We start from the raw sequence: 21,710 nt of genomic DNA, 5'->3' as shown, positions 1-21,710 counted from the left end.
TGCCAGAGCTCAGCAGAGTGTGGATTAGGGGGTCTTAGCAGCTGCTACCCCCAGTCYCTCCATGGTTGTTGCACCCCCCTTTGCCCCCAGAGGTTTTTGTCCCTATTTGTGTCTGTATTTCCCTTCAGGATAGGAAAAGCTGGATTAATTTTTACTGCTCCCGAGGGAGCTGTCGGTAACTGAAGACATCCCGCTGTCTTGTTTTCTCTAAACTGGGAGGCAGGAAATGGCAGGGATGGTTTAAAATGGTTTAGAATGTTTTCCTCACCCCTTCTTTTCCCTGTCTGGTCCTCGCTGCCCCTCCAGTGGGGGATGGCATTTGAGGGAGAGCTGCTGGAAGCAAAACAGTGGAACACACTTTTTGCAGGCTCTGGAGAGGTTTCCCTGGGAGGAAGAGACAGCTGGAAAGAGCTTGACCATCATCTTGAGTGTTTGGGAAATTATAATTTTGGGATTCTACAGAGGAGTGAGAGGCGTTAGCTGTGTTGCATGGACAGCATATTAAATGTGAAAAGCACAGGAATAGCRCTCAAAAAGTGTCTCCCACCCCGGGGCTGGGAAGTTTTTCACTCCCAGACCCCTTCCCTGACAGAACTGGGAAATAGGAGCGTCTCCCCAYACCTTCCCACTCCTGGTCTGATGCTCAAAGGGACTTTTTTTCCATCTAGGATGCCTACAGATGGGTGGGTGCTCCATCGCCTCCACTTTAGCCAATCTAGGATGCTTTTTCCCAGGAGGCGCCATTGGTTGGTCACTATGTGACACAGGCTTGCAGGTTGCTGTGGTAACAGGGCCTGGAGATGAGGGTTGGGACTGACCTCATCAKGGGACCCTTTTGGGATGTTTGCCTGGGGTCTGGTGATTCTCCTTGCCATGGATCAGCCCACACCCTGCAAAATACACAGCTGTGTGTTTCACTGGGCTTGTGCCGGTCCAAGGCAAGAATGGTAGAAATGCAGAATGGGTGAAGGTTGGGGTGTAGGTGTTCAGCCTCAGGGATACTCCATTGCAGCTCCTCCGTTGCACAGACAGACTATTACTGCCCGGCAATTAACGCTGACGCTATTAATTACTAATCATCGGGATGAAGTCAGAGCCATGTAGCGGGAGTGGGGATCTGTGCTTGTGGGGTAAACAGGAGCAAGCAAGTGAGGAGCAAGCAAGGGGGCTGGCTGCATTCCCAGGACTCGGCAGTGTTTCCAGCCCTTGCTGTCTGACCGGAGGCATTTCCACCTCCCGGTGTTGTCGTCCCGCTCCAGCTCGCTTGTTCTCCTCCCCACGGGCTCAGCATGCTGCTCATTCCTGCATCCTACGATTTCACAGCATCCCCGCAGCCGGGTGCTAATGAGATTAGACCCAAGCTTTAAGATGTCTCTCTCTATCCTTTGCCATCCAATTACACAGCCYGCATGGTATCTGATTGCCTGCGAGAGGGGAGGACTGGGGCTGGCTGGGATGGGAGGATGCAGCTGGTCTTTCTGGGTATCAGCCCCACCGTGCCGAGTGGTTTTCTTTCTTTTCTTTTATTTCTCTTTTTTTTTTTCATTCCCCCCTTGGCTTTGAGCTGCTTCATTTGGCTTTTTCATCGCTTCTCGATGTGGCGGCTGGGCAGAATTTGTTTAAATTAACTGCTTGAATGGCAGCGTTTGTGTGTGTTGGTGGGGGGGAGCTCAGACAGCACCAGAATGGATGAGGGGGATTAAAGGTGCCTAATGGGTTCCAGATGGGCATCCTGGACTGGGAAACACCCCCGCAACCCCAACCCCAACCAGGGGCCGCTGGTAAGGAGCTTGGGGCTGGGAGCTGGGATGCTGYGGTGGGCGGCTGCTCCGAGCATGTKCCYGTGGGACTGGAGTGTCCTGAGGCTCCCCGGGTGCTGTGGCTGCCCAGCCGTGCCCAGGGTGAGCAGGCAGATGCACCACAGGAAGCGCCTTCCCTGGCTGCCCGGAGTATGGGGTGCAGCAGGTTCCACTCTCGCCACCGCAGGCTCTGGGGATGTGGGACTCGCACCAAGTGCATGAGCCCAGCTTTCAGAGGTGCCTCAGCCCCATCATGAGCTGACACTGCACATACAGCCTGCTGGGGCAGCACTACTGGCGCAGCAGTTTCTGCTCTGCAGTCTTGGTTGCAATGAAGAATGATAATATTTGGTCTTTGTTGCCCTCCCTCTGGTCTCTAGAGTAGCTTGGGGTGCTCTCTCAGTCCGACATCTCCACCACTGCTGATGTCAGCTTATTTTTTCATCTTTACAGATGGAAAACTGAGTCACAGAGACAGCAACTAAATTGCCTTCGTGGCCCTGCCAGTTGCATTTCCCAAATCTGTAGGGGTTAGAGACATGGTGACAGCCCTACACAGCTCTCCAAAGGCTGTGCCTCCCCACCAATGGCCAGATTTCTCCTCCAGACTGCTACATGGTGCCAGGGCTGTGTGTTCGCAGCCTGTCTGGTGGCAGAGCCTTGATTGAGCCTTGATTGGAAGCGCGTCAGTCCCAAATGAGGTGAAGAGTGAGGGAGTGAAGGTGTGCTGGGGATCCGTGTCACTGGTGGGGACCTCAAGGTCGTTGCTTTTGAGTTTTATTAATGGCTGGGAGCGGGGGAGGACATAAGCTGTGAGACAGTCGCCTGCTGGGAATATCACCTGTGATATTCAGCACAGCCACACTTCCCATCCACGGGGGAGGTGGCAGAGGAGGGTCCTGGCTGGGTGTCAGGGGGACACTCTGGGCGGTTGGGAAGTGCTGGCTGGCCTCCATCACCTGCTGACCCTCAACCAATGCTCTGTCAGCCAGCCCTCCCAGCCCATCCTTGGCCCCACATTCCCCCACCCGGCTCTTGTTTCCTTCCACAAATATTGAGAAAATAAATAGTGCAGCCGAAAGGGGACATCCCTGCATCCCTCCGCACACAGCTGCCTCCCCAGGGAGCCACACAGGTGGTGACCCTGCATTCCTCAGTCTGGGGTTAACTGAGAGAAAGCAAATACTGGCTTCTCCTGGGGCTGYTCCAGCCTGTGCCTGTGGCCAGKGCTGCCTCTTGCCYAAGGAAAGGGACTCGTGGGGCGGGCAGGTCCCCATCTCTGACAGGGGTGGTTGCACAAACATGGCTCTTCACCCAGGCAGCKCGAATTCCCCATTGCGGCCTTGAGCCTGCTCCTTAGGACAGCATCTTCCTATCTCCCATCCTTCTTGACTCTCTTCACCCCGGTCTTGTTTCTTAGCAACTGCCCCTGCCTAGGACCTGGGCTGTGTAGGGGGGGATGTGACACTTTCTATGCATCAGTCACTTTGTCACCTCCAGAGTGAGGGTGAGGTCGTTAACCCCCGCGGCACCCGAGGCACAGTGAGTGACGATAGAGCATCCCTGTCACGCCTCCCCCCCGGTGGCAGCCACTGCTCTGCCTCCAGCCTGACACCGATCCCCGCTACAAAAACGATACGGGTGGCAATCAGGGAGGAATTAAAGGATAATTAATGCCAATCCACATGGAAAATTGCTCTCGTCAAACAAACCTGATATCGGTTTTTTTTTGATGAGCTGACAAATTGGGTTGGTAAGTAGCGACTGTGCTGACATGATATACCGAGACTTCTGCAAGTCATTTTACTCTTGCCTGGAGGATATTGCCATGAAAACATTAATATTCTGCAAAAATCTGTGTAGCATTTCTAACAGCGTGCTTCACTGGTAGAAATCCCTGGGGGAATTGCAGTGGTCACCTCTTGGGCAGGGTGCAGCGGGGGTCTGATGGTGGTGAATTAATGTTCACCATCTCTGCAGAGCTGCAGTGGTCTTGGAATCTTTGGTGGCAAGACCGAGTTTGGCCACCCACCCCCTCAAGTGTCCTGGTCTCTTGTCAYCTCTTCTTTCTTCCTGGCAGCTGAGGGTGAGCTGAGTGGTGTGGGTGATGTGGCTTGGGAAGAAAACACCTGCACAGTCACAGCACTCAGTTTGGGAGGAAACACGAGCCATTAGGTGAAAGAAGCCGGGCTGGCGCTGCTGGCGGGATGCCGGTCTAGCGGGATGCTCCGCTTAAACACCTGCACTGAAAAACATCCTCATGCAAGGTCACGCAGCTGGGGAAAAAAAAATGTAGGTCACAGCTACAAGACGGGGAGCAGTGTCTGGGGATGTGGTTACACTGAAAAGGACTTAGCAGCCAGCGTGTAAGCCTGCTCTGGGATGCGGGCTTCCAGCACTGCAGCTTGGGGAGCGATGGATGTGCAGAGTAGCTCTGGGTACTGGGGAGTTGCCATTTTGGGGGGCAGCAGGGATGCTTCTGCTGAACATAGTTTCTGCTTCAGGGCCCACAGTTTAGAGAGATGTTGGGAAATTAGAAAGTGCTCAGAGAGGAAGTGCAGGATAATTGGAGGTATGGAAAATTTGCCTTCCAGTGAAAAGAATTAAAAAGCTCAGCCTATTTAGTGTATTCGAGAGGAGGCTTGGAGAGGAATTTGTCCCTATCTCTGCATACCTGCATGGGGAAAAGCCTGATTGTAGGGGCCCCATTAATTTCAAAAAAAAAAAAAAAAAAGGAAAGAAAAAAGAGAAAAAACATAAAATCATTCAATAGCTGGGGGCTGAAACTAGGCAAATTCAGAGAAGAATTAAATTTGTCTTTTTCTTGACAGAGAGCAATTAACCATTGAACACTCAGCTGGGAAAAGGTGAATTGAATGTCCTTTGATGTTGCRAAGGAGACTGTACTTCTTTTCCCCATGGTGAAAACTGGAAGTAGCAGGGTTGGAGCAGAAATCCCTGGGAAGGCTCTGGGTCTGGGCTGAGTGCTCAGAGGTGTCCCAGTGATAAAGTGTCCCCTTCTGGGTGATGGATGACACCCCATCCACTCTCCCTCTCTGGGTATTGGGGACATCAGTCCGGTGCCTCCAATGCAGGCCAGGTCCTTAATTGCTCTCAGAGCCCCCAAGCATCCCTGCTCTGCGAGGCTGGCTGAGCAAAGCTGGCTGCGGAGGCTCTTCTGCGTCTGGGATGATGTGAGTTGATGTCTGAACAGGCACGTCTGGAGCTCAGGATGGGGCTGCCACAGCCAGGGGGCTGCCAGAGGGGGGTTCCAGGCTGCCCCTGCTGCCCTCAGCCCAGCTGGGGGAGATCCACTGGCGCCGGTCTTCCCACGCTCTCCCCAGGGGATGCTCAGCCGTGGCCTTCCCGACCTCTGCGCTGCAATCCTGTCTGAGCATCTTAGGCAGAGATGTATTTTACTAGCASTGTAAAAGGGAAAGACAGCTTTGCTCTAATTTTATGAGCTCCACAGTACCCTGCCTGGTTAGGTGCTGGCTGAACTTTGCAGAGGCTCTGGCTTGGAGTTCACAGGGCAAATAGCGGTGGTGGTTGAAAATGTTCTCTCCTCCCTACGCTCCTCCCTTGCCCATTACAGCTGTTCCTCCTGTACCCCCATCTCTGCAAAGCCAGACAGGACCTGTTTCTCTCTCATTCCCACCCGTTTGCAGAGAAATGACAGCAGTGGTGTGACAGCAAGGCCAAAACAGAGCGCTCCTGGATTATCCCAGCTTGGGGTTTTCCTTTCTGTCAGTGCCTAGAATTGTGCTTGGAACAATGAGAATGGGAAACTGAGCTGTAGATGGGGACRTGGCAGTGTGGCTGCACATTTGGGGACACTTACAGAGTGGGGGGATGCTGTAGGGAGCTGTCGGTGCCCTCATGAGCAGGGCACTTGCGGCCTGCCGACCCCTGATCCCCCAGTTGTAGGACTGTCTTTACATCCTCTGGGAATCTTTGTGCTCCTGTCCTTGCAGCCTGCCACTGCCGGGCCTGGGTTTTGTGTTTTTGCTGCTTTTTTTCCCCTTTATTTTCCAGTCTCTTTCACAAAGACACCTATTCTCCCCTCACCGTGCCCTGGGGATTTACACAGAAAGCTCACCCTCAACATGGCAAAAGAAAGGCCCAGGCGGCCCGGGAGAGGAAGCTCATACAAAATGTGGTGTGTGGCTCTTTGTGTCCCCTTTGTAATTCCTCTGCACAATGAACTGCCCCGGCCACCCACCGGCCCCGGGCTACCCCCAGGTACCTCATCCCTCTCTCCCCTCGATGTGGCAGAGATGGGGATGCTCCTTGACAGGCAGCACAGCCTTTGTGCTCAGAAAAGGGGAAATTTGGGCAGGATGGAGATCGCCATGTTCCCGCAGCAGCGAAAAGCYCCTTGCATCCCCGCTAGCCCCCAGGCTGAGCGCTGGGGGTCCCTCCGGCAGAGCCCTTCCATCAGCCCCACTCTGACGGCTTTTAACATGCTAATAACCCTCTCAAGGGCAGGAGCAGCTCTGTGTAAAACCCATGTTCAGCCCTCGGTCATGGACATTTGCTCGGAGACACAGTGTTAAATATTTATCCTCTCCGCCTCCCTCCAGCTCCGCAGGCATTAACAATAGCGATTGCAACCGGCCCCTTCCCCCTCACCGGGAACATGTGGCTCCCGGACCATGACAGCGAACGTTATCGTTTGTACCTGTGAATTATTGATAAGGTATAAGATAGTTCTTGCGGTGAAAAAATAATGAGAGGGAGAGGCTGCAGCCTGGCGGGGCAGGCGCTTCTTCAARCCCTCTTCTCCAGGGGCAGAATGGGCGGTGGGACCCTGTTCCTGGCGGGCCCATCCGCCAGCTGACCGTGCCGGCGCTCAGCAGCGTGTGGCCAGCACCCGGCTGCCGCTGTGCCTGGTGACTCCTGTCGGCACGGGTCTGGCTGGCGCCTGTCCCCTCCTGGCTGTCCGCCGCCTTTCCCGGGGGAGGTGGGCAGCTGCCCTCCCTGGCCGGCCCCACGCTGCCGGAGCCCCCCGTGAGCCGGGCCGGCCGCTCGGGCAGCTGCCCGCGGGTCGTGGCGGTGAGTGGGGATGTCCCCGCTCGGCGGGGCGCTGCTCACCYCGCCGTGCCGCAGCGGGGAAGGGGCGCGTATTGCCCGGCCCCGCAGACGCCGTGGCTCCGAGGAGCAGATGGGAGAGCCTTTCAGCTGGCAGGGCTGGGGGACTCGGGAGGTCTCCGGGGGCTGAARGAGGGAGAGTGGTCCTTGGCCTGTGGCTTTACGGCCATCGATATGCTGTCCCTGTGTCCTAATCTGTCCCTGGAAGAAAGGGGATGATGCTGCTGTGTCCCTGGAAAGCAGGTGGCAGTCCTGAAAAGGGGTTAATTCCCTGGCTTAGGGCTGTGCTTTGGCTGAAAGGTGAATGCACAGTATCCATCCCCATAGCCATGTCCCTGTGTTTGCCAGGTGGGGTGAATCTGGGCTCCAGCTCTGCTTTGCAAGCCTCTGGGATGCCATGCGGGAAGGTGCAGATGGCTCASGGGGATCTTGTCCTGGTGGCGTGGGCAGTCTGATTAAAATGGTTCAAAGCCCAGCTTTGATATACTTAGACCCTCAGCACTGCTGTGTTTTGCAGGGAGAGCATGAGCAGGAGAGCTCAGGCATTAGCCTGCAGATCTGGGCCAATCTGGGACTGCACATCTGCGTCCCTGGGCTTGGTGGTGGAGAACCAGGGTCTTCGTCCCTGCCTAACCTCCCCAGAGTGCTCTTTAGGTTGTGTGCACGAGGAAGCATTGCTGGGAGAGGAGCATTGCATGGTCTTTTCACCAGTCTCAAAAGATGGGATGGGCTCCTGGAGGTGCCCTGTCCTCCCCTCTGCTGCTCTCTGGGGTGCTGCTTTTCCAGGTGTGCTGGAAAAAATAGCAAAGGWTCGAAAGTGAGAATTAAGGAGTGTTTAGGAGAGCGTGTGTGTGTGCAGTGTGTCTGCGTGCTGGAGGGAGCATGGATGTGATGCAGTGAGGGAGGGGTGGCAGTGTGTGCGCCACAGGGTATGGACACAGCGGGACACTGAACCGGGCAGGGCAGCAGTGTGTGCAGAGCCCCCAGCCCGAGGGTGCTCCAGCATCACCCTGAGTGTGAGCTGCAGCGAGGAAGGGGTTGAATACAGCTCTCACTGCAGCACAGCATCCCTGAGCAGGTGATTGATCCCRGCTTTAAAGGCTCTGCGATTGTGAGCTCTTGTCCCCCCCCCGCTCATCCTCCCCACCATGTGATCCCTTGTTTCCCCACTCACCCTCCCTCCCGCTCCCTGACTTGCCTCCAGCCTGCAGCAAATACCGGCCAGTCCACTCGGATAGCAACTTTGAAGTATGAATTTCAAACGCTCTCTGTCCTCATCCCCTCTCCCCGTGTCTGATGGGATGCGCATGGAGCAGCAGGAACACCAGGCATATGAAACAGCCCTGTTCAAAGCCTGCCACTGTGGCTCCTACTTGCAAGCCGAGTTGAGTTTACAGGCGATTACCAGGTGGTGTTTACTGCCTTTGCTCCCGGCCTTTTCCCTTGCACGCCGCCTGCTCTCTGCTCTGCTTTTAGGGGAAGAGCCTGGCACCAGAGCAGACACACCAGAGCACACAGACACTGTGTTGAGCTGGGCTCCTGCCTGCAGGTTAAGGTGGGCGATGCTGCAGCCCTCCTGTGCCCCATCCCCATGGCTCCATCTCAGCGCTGAGCTGGGCTCACACCAAGCCACAGTTGAGGACTGGGGAAGAGATGCTTTCTGTGCAGGGGGCAAAGCAAGACAGCAGKATTTTGGCCCCCTACTCATGGGGACAAGACCAAACCCAAGCCTTTGTTTTCTCCAGCTGCATTCTGGCTAGAGAGGTGCAGTGGGGATGGCTCACCCCGTGCTGGATCCCAGGGTGCTGCGGGRTGCTCACATGCACAGCCAGAGCTGCGGTTGTGCGTGATCCAGCCCCTTGCCTGTGCGAGGCAGAGGCAAGACAGCGCATGTGAACKCGACTTCACAAGACATCAAATGTGCTCTGGTCGGATGGAAATTGGCTCTTGGAGCTCCTTTCTTGCAGCACGAAGCAGCTCTGGCTCCTGCTCCCCCCTYGGCGAGTGGATGGGCTGATAATGTGAGGAAGCGCCTGCTCCCCTAAACCACTGTGCCTGGGATCTCATCTCCAGGCTCACCGACAATTTGCATTAATATTTGCTTAACTAACCAGGAGCCCTCTTACATCCCAATTGYCTTTGCTGGGGGGCTCAGGTGGCTCMTGGGGCAGCAGGACTGGCAGAGGCGTTTCCAGGCTGTCTTCTTTGTGCTTCGGCAATCTCTAGCCCTCAGAAAAAAAATCCTTTGCTTTAAGAGTGGGCTCTTTTCCCAATTTACTTGAAAAGATGTCCCAGATTTCTGTCCATCCAGGTGCCCGCATTGTTTCTGAGCAGGATTTCAGTGTGGGAGCTGGCTAATTTGCAGTATTTTACATATGTAATATGTTGTCAGAAATGCTTTTAAATGCCTGTAATATTTAATTAGGAGACAGATTTCAGCGCATTAGGCAGGAATGGSGCTGTCTAATTAGTTATTGACAATTTCATATCTGTTAAGGTAATTAAATAAAAGCTGGAGGCAAACTCCCATGCATGAATCCAGCCCATTTTGGGGCTGCTCAGGGAGGCAGCAGGGTTGGTGCTGGTTGTCTGGCCTTGGAGCAGCTTGTACCCATGCAGGGCTGCAGGGCTTTCCCCTCCATGGGAGCCGTTCTGCATGTCAGGAATGCCCAGCCTGCAGCCCCAGCTGCCCACACCTCAGTCATGTCTCCAGCCTTTTCTCTCAGGGCTCTGACACCTTCTGGGGCCTGTGTCATGCTTGTCTCTCAAACCTGGTATTTTTGGTCTCAAAACTGCTCTGAAATCTGACAAAATATGAATCATCCAAGAGATGTAAGAACAGGCAGAGTCCTGGGCAGACTAGTGTGTATTTTTAGCTGGCACGTGTTGGAATTTGACTGTTTCTTAGGGGARAAAAGAGGTTTTCAGATCTGAGTGCTCCGACCATGCTGGGAGCCCCGCCACTTACTGGCTCTGCATTGCACTGCCAGCCTTCCYATGGCAGCACAGGAAGGAGGATGAGGTCAGGCTGTGCTGCACAGCCCCTGCTCAYCTCTCCCATCGCAGAGGACCACACTGGGGATCCAAACCCTGCCCTTCATGAGTCCCTTTATGCACTGGGAGCTCATGGCATGGGCACATGCATGCAGACAGGGTTGGCACCTCACCCTTCTGCTGGCCCCACACAGCAGCCATGGCTCCAGCAGCACCTGGAGCCAGTCACTGGGGCACTTCCAGGAGCAAGGGTGTCTCTAGGGACACCAGAACCCAATCTTGCATCTGTAACCCTGCCTTGCTGCCATATCCTTGCACTCATGCCAGTGATGATGACAAATATTCCTCCCCAGGCTGCCCTGAGATGGTTCCTGGTGGCAGGATCCCAGTCTGTAATGCCCCTGCTGTGAGATATGCACCCACCTYCCTCCAAGAGGGCTGATATCTGCCCAGCTGCACTGATCTGGGTCTCTCCCCATCTGCGGGGTTTGCGTCAGGACCCCACTGTTCGGGAGATTTCATCCCCCTTTTTATCTTGGCGGTTGGAAGCTGGGGAGCCGATAATGATGAAGGAGTGTAAATGTCAGCAGGAAACCAGCTTCAATCAGAACTGTTAAAAATAAACCCGCCAGGCCTGCTCTGGCAGGGGTAATCAGCCTCGGCAGCTCCTCTCCCCAGGTCCTAGAGCATGAGCCACAGCCATGCCGAGCAGTGCCAGGCCACCCGAGCAGKGCTGCAGGCTGGCTGCAACCTGGGCAGCTCCAGCCCCAGCCAGCACCTCCCTTGGAGCTGTGAGGAGCAGCCCCCAAGTCCACCACGGTGAAGGGTCCCATTCCCTCTTCCTGGGCAACACCCTGACTCTCCCCTCTGTGAAGTTCCTCTCTGCAATCCTAGCTGCTCTTGAGCTCACCCAGGCTGTGGCAGGAGATGAGGACATGAAGGTAACACAGCCCCCAGCTACTCAGACACATGCACAGGACAATGTCAGCCATGGGCTCTTGGAGTCACAGAGCTGCTGTCCCCACTGTGAGTCAGATGCACTTGGAGCAGAGACAGGAGGTGCGTTGTTAACCCCAAAGATGATTAACATCAGGGCAGTTTGAAAAGGGATGTGGGGCTGCTCCGTCACTTGAGCTTTAGTATGGAGATTGAAAGTCTGTGTGAGAGCCCTAGGTGCTCTCAGACTCAGGGCCAGAGYTTTCCAGTCTGTGCCTTGTGGTTGKGTGCTGCTTTCGGGCTTGATACTCCTCCAAGGCTCCACATGCATGCCTGGATTGGGGAAAGGGAGGAGGAACACCCAGATGTGCCTCCAGCAACTCATTTCTGCCTCCCCAAAACAAGGAGGGGCTGTTGATCCCCAGCACAGGCAGGTCTGTGGGGTGGGAGCTGCAGCTCTAACACTCCCTGCCTGCAGGCAGAGGCTTCCCCAGACCTGTGGTGTGGTTTGGTGCTGGGGGCTCTTCAAAGAGCAGCTCCGTGGAGGGAAACCTGGTGGGTTGGGATGCAGCTCCCAGTCCCCTGTGGCATGGCCATGACTGTCTGCTGCTCTCCCCAACCCCCTCTCGGGAGCAATGTTACTGGGACAAGGGCAGCCCCAGCTTGGGCCAGCCTTGTGTCAGGGCTTTGCTGCCTCCCAGCAGTTCTTACCCTGGCTTTGATGTGTGTCATGGGAGATGGAGTCTCTCCGTGTGCCTGTCAGGTTTTCCCTGCCCTATGTCCCTGTGTTTGATTCCCATGCTTGGGTGCTCTTGCAGCCCCGCACTCACTCTGCCGTTTCCCATCCTCCTTTCCTTGTCCTGTCATGGCTGTTTCCTCCCAGCCCTGTGTAAAATTACATCTCTTTTCCCAGCTGTTGGKCATGATTTGAGATGTCCCACTGGCTCCACCCTGGCTGCCTTTCACCCTGTGGAGCATCTCTCACTTTGCCTCTCCCAAGCATTATCATGAAGCCCCAGGCTATGAGACGAGAGTTTTACCTGTCATAGTGCTAGGGCCAAGCACAAGTGTGAAGGACCCTTAGTCMTGTCAGGGCATCTCGCCAAGTTCTCCAGCTATCTTGCAAGGTTCAGCYTTCGTTTCAGAACATCCTCCAGCCCGCAGGGAGTTTTCTTTAGCTCTTCTTAAAGCCAGTTGCTGTCCCAGGACATGCAAAGCTGAGGGGCAGCATCACAGATCCACAACAGTGTTTCTTGGCTCACCAAGATCTGGGACAGATCTGGGACAGCCGGGATGCAATTCTCAGCTTGGCTCAGCCTCATTCACACCTCGGAGGAATCCAGGAGGGCTGGCAGGGCTGGCTTCACACTTATTAGCAATTAAAAGCCTCAGAGCCTGGGAGTCAATTAGCTCTGGGCTCTGCAGTGCTGCAAACCCAGGGGATGAGCCTGCTAACGAGAGCTGCAGCCAACTCCCCACAGGGCTCAGAGCTGGCTCGCCAGAAGAGCTATTTGCTTTTTCATTTACACCTTGGATGAGTGTTGCAGCATGGAGTTCAGGGTGTCTTCCCGGGCGTGAGCTGCCAGGCAGGGAGCACACGCTGCGTGCTGGAGGATGTAAGGCTTCGTGGCAGCAGGGCTGGAGCCTGGCACTGCACAGGGCATGGCACAGTCATGCGTGGGGTCATGATGGGGTGAGGGGGGATTGACCTTATCCTAACTGTCACAGATCTACCCTGGAGGGTCTTGCTGTGGCACACTGCTGTCTGCCGGAGGTAGAACCACCCATGGTCCAGCAAATCCTGCCACCAYCCCCAGCTTGCCCTGTCCCGAGCTCTGGAGCTGCTGGGCTACTCTGATTTGCTGGGCATCCTGAACCGTGTGGGTCTGTGTCTGCTGAGGCACTATGCTCTGGGCAGCAGTTTCCCTCTGCAGGGCTKGGGGGGCTGGTGTGCAGCCCTGGGGAAAAGGATGTCTCCGTGCCTTTTATTTGCAGCGTGTGGGGACCGTRCTGGAAATGAGCTGGGCTGTGCAGGTGCGAAGCAGGTGAGGTGCACAGGCTGGACGGTAGGGTGGGAGATGGAAAAACATGCTTTGGTGGAGGGTTTGTGCCGCGATTTCCCACTACTAGAGGGTAAAAGAGAAGCAAAAACATGAAAAGAGGGAGGAGGAAAGACTTGCTGAACATCAGGGCTAAGGGGACTTGGAAGTGGTGAGAAGCAAGGTTGCAGAAAAGCAAGTGGCTGTGCAGCAATGGGGCCAGTGGCCCTGGCTCCTAGTGGCAGTAGAAGAGAGGGTTTGAACTAGGGGAGTGCAGTTTTAATACTCAGGGTCCAGCCAGACTTGCTGGATGGAACGAACCCTCACCCAGCAGAGTGGGAACCGGGTAGATGTGCCAGCCACACAGCAGGTCCTTTTGCAGAAAGTGACAGGCTGGCTACTCCTGCAGGTGGGTTGCAGGTCACTCCCCTGCTCACCCTGGGCTCTGCCAGGCAGGGCACCGGACAYAGAAGGTGCTGTGGCTCTCTCAAGGCACTTTGGGATAACAGGGAGCTGATGGTGATGCCGTAGCCTCGTGCTGGCTTCCCTTCCCGCCGATAACGAGGTTGCAGGAACAAAGGGACACTGTGGGGAGGGGGCGGTGACAGGCACGCAGGGTTTGCAGCTTGTTATTTCACTTRTGTTTCCATTAAAGCCGCTGCTTTTAACTTGTTTCAACCTCTGAAGAGGCTCCAGGGTGTGTAGCAGATGCTTTTTCCCCCTCCCTCTCACCCTCCCCTCTTTTCCTTGGCCAGCTCCCCTTGTTCCCATAGCATCCCCCTTCCCACGGAGGCCATCCCGCAGCTCTGGCATTGCAGCGCATCCCACGCAGGAGCCTGTCCTCGCTGGAGCTGGACCGCAGCCTCCGCACGGGCGCTGCCCCGCAGGCAGGGAGCTGCTCGGCAAAGCCCAGCTTGGGCAAGTGCCCGCCCCACGCAGATCATCCCACTCGCGATGGACACGGCGTGTCCCCAGCTTCCCCGATGTCCAAACATGGGGCTGCTGCTGTTACCCGTGGTGCATGCATGCCTCAGCATCTCCCGTGTGTCCCCTCGGCACACACAGACACCCTGGTGGCACTCCTGGGTGATACCAGAGAGTCAATTGGTGGTGCTTYGGTAAAGACAGCGGGTCATGGCATGGGGCAACAGTGTCCCTTTGAAGCCACTGAGATTTATGCATACCCTGAAATGTTTTGCTAAATCAACACCACCACGCTGGGGATGGGACTTCTCTCACAAACTGTTGCCATGAGCATATGTTGTCTTTTAYACATGCTCTGCTCGTCTGTCCAAGCAACAAACCTTTCCAGCTTTAATGTTTTTGGAAGCATCTGCATCTCCTGGGAGGGAAGGGACCGGGGCCAGAGCCTGGGGTCAGCATGGCGCTTTGGGAAGCCTGGGGAAGGCAGAGTACTATGCATGAAGCATTGCTTCCTGCTCTGGCATTGTTCATTTTTACCCTTTGCTGTGTGGACACAGTGGACAGGCAGAATCTGTTGACAGGGCTTGTGTCACTGAGGTCTGTGGTCTGCGTTACTCAGCACATCGTGGTGTCAGGCTGTGTTTTGCCTTGCTGCAGCAAAGGATTGTTTTGTCCTTATATATAAGGCTTGGCAAGAAGGAGCTCTGATTAGCTGCTTTCACTGGTGCTGAGAAAATAAGAAGAAAAGAAATATTACTAAGAGAAACCTCAGGTGGGAATGGGGTCAGCTCTCCTAAGGGAGGTGATTRTTTATTTTCACTTGAACCACAGTGRATGTGACCTGGTGCCAAGAGATGCTGAGGATGCTGGTCCCTTTGGAAGGGCTGTCCCATGGCCTGGAATGACATCAGCCACCATGGGTGGTGTGTGAGCAGGTGATGATGTGGATACACAGCCCTGGCACAGGGAAAGGGACCTGCAGGGCTGAGCAGCCTGTCTGATTCAGAGCATGGGGCAGGTGGGGACGTTAGCATTGCTTTCCTGCAGGAATGGGGTAAAGATACAAATAAAAGGGCATACAGAGGCCAAACTCCTCATCCTGCTGAGGAGMAATGAGCCCTGAACAGGGCAGGAGGGGTCTGTGGTGGCTTTCAGGCTGGTGTGGTGGTTAGAAGGATGGCTGGATATCCTCAACTCTAGAATCCCTGTAGGGACAGCACCATGCCTTTGCTCAGGGCTTTGCTATGCACACAGATGTCCCCTGTGCTGAATAGAGATTGCTGCCAGCATCCTTGTGTCCTCTGTACTGTCCCTCCTCCACGCACCCTTTCCCAGTCCCCATCAAGGCTGTGTGGGTCGGGAGGCAGTTTCTGTGGCTGCAGGTTGCAGTCTCCCCCAGCTCGCTGCGGGCTGTGGCAACCGGAGCTGGGAGGATAATGAGATCTTAATAGTCCAATTATATCCCATCGATTTACTCAGCACGTAATTGTTGGCGGCTGGGGCTGCCTGATGAACCGCTCCACTCCGGCTGCCAGCGGGGAGGGCTCTGCCACCCCGCCCAGCCTGGGATGCTCTTCACAGCAACCAGCTGTTCCCCCTTGAACCCCTGCAGGAACAGTACCTCCCTCCCCTCCTTCCAACTCACTGTTCCCCCCTTCCAGGAGGGGCAGTGACAAGAGTGACAGGCAGAGATTGGAGCAGGGAGCCTGGTATCCTGCCCTGGCTGGGCATGCTGAGCTCAGGGTGATGAACCTCATACTTCCCTGGGGAGCAGAAGGGTTGTGCATCTCTGCCTGCCACTAAAACAGGCTGACGGGAGAAGTGATCCCTGGTGGGTGGCAGTCCCTGCCAGCAGAGCATTGTCCATGCAGCCTGCACTGGGCAGTGTGGTGCTACAGAGGTGTGCCCAGCTGGTCTCCCAGCAGCAGGAATCAGCTCCCGAGCATCCACCTGCAGGTGTTCTTGCCACAGCAAGGCATGGCAGGTGCATCTCTGCACTTTGCTTCTATTAATTTTCTTTTTGAGCTGGCTGTGGCTGAGACACCCGTGGATTCCTAATTTGGAGGATTCACTCTTAACTGTGATTTTAAGCCTGCCTTCGCAATTGTGTCAAGCATCCCTTGTTCTGGTACTGTGAAAAGCAGCAAATAACATTCCTTTTGTCTTTGGACCCTCCAATTTCCCACTCTGGCCCCTGCCAAAGCGCCTTTTCCAGAAACACCATGATGTTTTTCCTGAGTGGCAGGGGCTCATGCTGAGCTCACCATGCTACCCTTTGGCTCGTTTGTACCCATGCCTCAGGCTCTGCCATCCCACCTTGTCCTGTGCAAATGCCACCAACCCCAGGGCTGGGGTCACAGTGGAGGCAGCAGCAGGCAGGACACAGGCTCTCTGTGACCCTGGGGATGGTGTGTGAGATGGGCTGGGGGCACTGGGAGGTCCGTCTCTTCTCCCTTGGCAGGACAGAGTGGTGCCAGCAGCTGGGCCAGCGGAGCCCATTAAAAATCAGTGTGACATAATGCTGGGTGACACCTTGGCAGGTGACACAGTGGACAAAACTCTGCCTTGTTACCCTGGCATCCTGTTAATGCAGAGTGGGGTGGCGGCCCCCCATCKCCAGCAAGCGGCTCCCCTCAGGGACGCCCCTCCTTGGGTACTGGGTCTTTGCATGACTGAGGACTTGTGTGCATCACCTCGAGTGGATTGTGTGGCTGGGACATGTGGGTGACACTAGCTTTCCCCAACACAGATCTGCAGGTGCTGACGCTGGCAGAAGCGGTGGGTGCAGCAGCTCCTGCCCTGAACTGGCAAACCAGAGTGTAAAACTCCCGGGGGACTCGGCTATTGGCTACTAATGCGAGTGCTGATTAGTCTATTGATTTCCCCTAATGTAGGAGGCTTTCTGTCCCTTTAGCTCACCCCTTGTCACCTGTCAGGCAGTGAAGGTGGTGGTGTGAACAGCTGTCAGCCCTGTCTCTGCTCATCTCTCTGCCGTGCGCAGGCTGTGCTGGGACAAACAGCAGGGTGATCTGAGAGACACCGGGCTGCTTAATAGCTGCCGGTGCCACGGTCCTTGCTGGGGAAACGCCGTTTGCGCTCTGGCACAGCCTCCTCTGGCACTGCACTAGCGGGGTGAGGCTGGGATCCATCCGGGGAGCTCTTGTCCTGGTGTGAAACACTGGTGCTCCCCAGGGCTGGTGGCTTTGGTTGCCTTGTCTGCTCGAGGYTTGGATGGTTGCTGTGGCTGAGCTGGTCCCTGCAGTGATTGGTGCCAGCACTGGTGGAGCGGAGYTGCTGGGGCAGTGCCTGGCCTGTGAGCAGGGACCTGTGATGCATTTTCATTGTGGGAGCTGTGGGCTGGCAGAGGCTGAAGGGTTAATGCCTTTGAGCTGACCCAGTGAGTAGGAGAGGTTCTGAGAGACCAGGAGATGGTAATGAATTTCTAGCATGGGCACTGGGGAGGAAACAAGGTAAAGAGAAGAGCAGCCCGCTGCATTTCACCTGCCAGGGGCCAGCAGCTGGTCCTGGGTGTGCGGGCACTGCCAGGGCGGAAAGTCACTCACCTGCCACAGTGTGGCTTCGCAGCCCTCACCGGCACTGCTGGGACATGACACGGGCCGCAACTTTGGCCCGGACAAGGTGCCCGCGTGGCTGCTGACACCGGRCAAGACGGACCTCTGCAGCAGCCCCGGAGCCAGCGCAGCGGCCGTGCCAAGCCGGGCTGCCTGGCGAGGGCAGCGCCTTGCCGGAGGGCTGCCAGGCCGCCCCAGCGCTCTTGGCAGGCAGCGGGGGGCTCGGAGGACGCGGGGCCAGCGCCGCCGGGAAGCAATTACCTCCCCGCTGCGTCCGGCCCTAATCCCCTCACACGGCGCGCAAGGAGCCGGCTCGCCAAACAAGGCTCAATCAGGTTAAAGTGTGAAGTCAGGATTAGCCAAAAGAATGAGAGCGTGGTAATAGCCCCGGCCTCCTTGCCCGGCCGCCGCAGCCCCGCTGCGGCCCCCTCCCTCCCTCCCTCCCGCCCGCCCTCAGGCCCGGCGGGCTCTTGCCGGGGAGATTAAGGCTGCCGGGGTTTGTTCGCCTGAGTGGGCTCCCCACTGGGAAGCCATGTCGAACAGTTTTGCTCGGGCGCCCCGCTAAGCGCCGGGCAGGGCGTCGCGCTGGGGGGTTGGCTCCCGCCGCCGGGCCCCTGCCAGCCCCGAGGAGCCGCGTCCCCGCTCCTGGCTCCTCGCCGAGCTCCCCGGGAACCGGCGGCAGCGCCATGGGGCTGTGGCTGCCAGGAGAGACCGCGCCGGGGCACCTCCTCACTCGCCGCGGGTACCGCATCGACAGCCGTCACACACACAGCGTGGCAAGGCAGCCGCGTGTAAGATCTGAGCGGGGAAGGCCCCGAAACTCCAATCCTTGACCACCACCATCCCTCTCACTGCCCTCCCAGGAAGGTTGTCTGTGGACATAGTCTGGCCACGAGGCTTTTGGGGGACATGGAAGAAAAGTGGGTGCCTGTTTTCTCACCATCACACAGCTGTGGGTTGGAGCTGGCTGCACTGTTGTACAGGCATCTGCTGGGTTAGGAATCCCTGTGGGGGCGAGCCTGGTGACAGAGGTGTCCTCCATCACCTTCTCACCCCTTGGTAAACTTCCCTCTGCACCTCTGGGACTACCAGAGCACTCTGCACCTTGTGCTGTGCAGGACAAACTCCAGCTGCATGGTTCTTTGGGACAATGGCACAGGGATGGGAGGACAGTGACACTGAATGGGCTGTGGATTTGTAACCAGGCACTCTTAAACTCAGAGCTTTAGGGCAATACCTGGAAGTGTAACCAGAAAAGGCAGTGAGAGTGGCTATGACAGCTCCCCCTCTTCTGTCGGTGTCCGTCCGTCAGCTGGTCCCCAGCGGGGCTGTCAGACCTGTCGGTGCTCGTGGTCAYCGGGCACGCTGGCACTCCACATGCGATGGCAGTGACGCTCTTGTATTTGGCGGGGCACGAGGTGGCACCGATGCAGCGCTGCGGGTGCTGCGAGCGGCGCRGCGGAGCGAGGAGAAGCCGTGCCATCTGCTGTTTCTTCTGCGCCAAAGTGTAAAGCAAACATAGCTGGGAGCTATGAAACACCAGGAGGGAAGGGGCCGTGCCTTGTTCCAACGCCGGGGCCCGAGGATCCCACAGGCAAAGCATGTGTTTGTCCTGGTGTTGTCAGCTGTGTAACCGTGCAATGTAATCTAAGCCCCGTGCCGGGGCCTTGCTGAAACCCGCGCATCCAGCGTCTGTCCCTCTTGGCTTCCGTACCCCCRACGGCAGCACTTCATCGGTGACTGTCACAAAAAGCTGTGAAGGGGAGAAGCCTCGCAAAGTCGGTTGCAACCTTCTATAGCAGCATTTCCCTCGCGAGCTGTAAATGAGCAGCTTGGAGACAGACGCCTGGGTTTACTCCCTGGGCGCGCTGGGACTCCCATGTGCTCCAAGCAAAGAAAAGGGAGCAAGCYTTCCATGGGGGAAACAAACAAGCTGCAGGCAGGACCTGCCTGGGCAGGCAGGGCCAGAGCTGGGAGAGGGGAGCAGAGCACTGAAGTGTGGTGCTCACCTCTGCAGCAGGTTTCATGTTGGAGGATGGGCAGCTGTCAAAGAGGAATTCGGTGCATTGAATGCGTTGCTAGGGAGAGTGGTGAACAGCACCTGGAGGGTTCATAGAATGGTTTGGGTTGGAAGAGACCTTAAAGATCATCTAGTTCAGATCCCTGGCCATGGGCAGTGATGGCACCCACTAGATCGGGTTGCTCAGTGCCCCATCCAGCCTAGCCTTGAACACTTCCAGGGATGGGATATCCATAAGTGCTTTGGACAGCCTGTTTCAGTGGCTCACCATCCTCCAGTAAAGAATTTCTTCCTGGCATCTAATATAAAACTCTCCTCTTCTAGTTTAAAAGTATTCCCCTTGTCACTGTCTACCCATGTAAAAAAGTTGCTGTATTTGCCAAAGAGTTTTCTAAGGGATTCCTTCTGGGAGCTAAAAGAAAAAAGAGGAATTGGTGCAATACTGTTTTTCTGAAAGGTCAGTGCAATTCCTGGGGGTCCCTGTGCTCATTGCATCCCCMACATAGTATGAGGAGAAGAAGTGTGCATTTGAAGGATTGCTGGAGCATCGGAGGCTGCTGCAGGTGTCTGGTCCTTCCCTTTGGAAGGGTGAGGGGACCGGGGTCGGCCCCGAGTTCTGGGAATAGCTGGCGCGGTCAGGGCCGGCAGAGCAGGCAGTGCGAACGGGGCAGCACAGGCAGGGAAGGCAGCGCTAACAGACAGGGCAGCCTGGCAGTGCCGCCACGTGGGTTGCTGTGAAACTGCGCCTGCTGCTCGCACAGGAGCTGGGCTTTTCCTTTCCCAGCTGCCTGGGCAGTTCCCGGGGTGTTCGTCTCCCTTCCTCTGCTCCAGCAATGATGCTTTGCCAGCTGGGTTTGGTTCCCCAGGAGCGACCAGGGTGATGCACAAACTGTGCAGGGGTGGGGGCTGCTGCATCACTGYGAGCTTACGGCATTTCCTGGGGGCTGGGCATCCCACTGGAGGGCTAGGGAAGCCCACTGTCCTTGTGTTTTCCTCATGCATCTGTGCAAGGAATGCTGGTGCTTCCCTCTGGGAACATTTTCTTCTTGTTGCAGTAAAGCTTTCAGCTGGAGTGAAGTCTCATTTTGGAGACTTCCAGGTGTTTTGCAAGCAGCTTGTGTGCTATGTTGAGCCTGTTTTCTGGAGGAAATGAGGGCATGGGWTGGAACATGGATGCTGTGCCTCCATCCTGACCCAGTCCAACAGCTGCAGGGTATCAACAGCTAACAGGCTTTGTTATGTTGAAGCTGGCGAGCATTGTGTGTGAAATGCTGATGTCTATGGACAYCCTAAACCACCTTTTGTGGTGGGATGGGGATGTCTGTGTGGCCTGTGTAATTCTGGGTCACTTAATCTGTGCGAGATGCCCTGGTCCTACTCYTCACTCACCCATGGACTTACACTGGGAAAATGCTATGTTGTGCCTCAGTTTCCCTGTGCCAGGAAGAAGTTGGGAACTTGACCTCCTGCCCCAGGGGTGGCCAGAGCAGGACTGTGCTGGCACAGGGCTGGGAGCAGGCAATRCAATTGCCAGCCAAGTTCAGCGGAGCTGCTGACTGTTAGGGTGGGAGAGGGAATGGCTGTTTGGGAGCCGTGGAGAACAAATAAAATAAACAGCTCCTCCCTGAGCCGAGCCAGTCCACACAGACCCTACTTGCAGTGAGATTTGTGGTCTTCATGGTCTTTAAAAGCCAGCCCAGGCATGGTGGGGGATCTGACCTGCTGCCAGCCCTGCAACACAGAGCCCTTGCTGGCTTGGCATGCCCTGGCATTGCAGAGCAGGTGATTACACAGACAGTACCCTGCAGTGATGAAGTAAATAATGACCTGATTATTTGTGCCCTCTGAAGTGCAGGTCAGGCTCCATGGGAATGCCTCCTGGAGCCACTAAGTGTAATTACCAGTTAATCAGCAGGGACCTGTAATTATAGCAGTCAGAGAGTATTTAAGTATGGAGGGTTTTCCCTGAGCTGTGCCATTCAGCTCTGCTTGTCAGAACCAGGGATGGCAGTGCCTGGGGAGCCCCAGTCTCTTTGAGTCACCATGGATGGAGCTGGACTTGCCTCGGGACAGCCAGCAGAGCGGTGGTCAGCCAAGAACCTGAAGCCAAATGAAGTTTTTCAGAGCCCCTGAGGGATCACTGAGTGTGCTCTCGGGGTGTGCCCCTGCCTGTGGATGCCCTGCTCCCGTGGGACATCACACTTTCCATGCACTGCTCATTTTGCTTCCTGCCTCTTTCTTCTGCAGGGACCTGAGTGAGAACTTCATCCAGGCCATTCCCAGGAAAGCATTCCGTGGGGCCACTGATCTCAAGAACCTGTGAGTCCTGGCAGTG

At 56.1% G+C, this 21,710-nt stretch overlaps 1 protein-coding gene across 2 annotated transcripts in view; it reads left to right on the top strand.

The window, feature by feature from the left end:
- SLIT1 (slit guidance ligand 1) overlaps positions 1-21,710 on the top strand; it is a 61,424-nt gene that overhangs the window by 21,757 nt on the left and 17,957 nt on the right. For both annotated transcript variants that reach the window (XR_008966280.1, XM_057380373.1), the window contains exon 5: positions 21,623-21,694. Coding sequence is in view for 1 of the 2 variants with exons in the window: in XM_057380373.1 (XP_057236356.1) it covers positions 21,623-21,694 (72 nt within the window). In the remaining variant the exon portion in view is untranslated. The remainder of the gene's footprint in view (positions 1-21,622; positions 21,695-21,710) is intronic.

Source organism: Malurus melanocephalus, unplaced genomic scaffold (assembly GCF_030028575.1).
Source record: "Malurus melanocephalus ecotype Western Australia unplaced genomic scaffold, MMel_1.1 scaffold_12, whole genome shotgun sequence".
In the NCBI taxonomy this organism is placed as follows: domain Eukaryota; kingdom Metazoa; phylum Chordata; class Aves; order Passeriformes; family Maluridae; genus Malurus; species Malurus melanocephalus.
The sequence above is the reverse complement of the archived record's forward strand: the minus strand, read 5'-3'. Positions and strand labels throughout refer to the sequence as shown.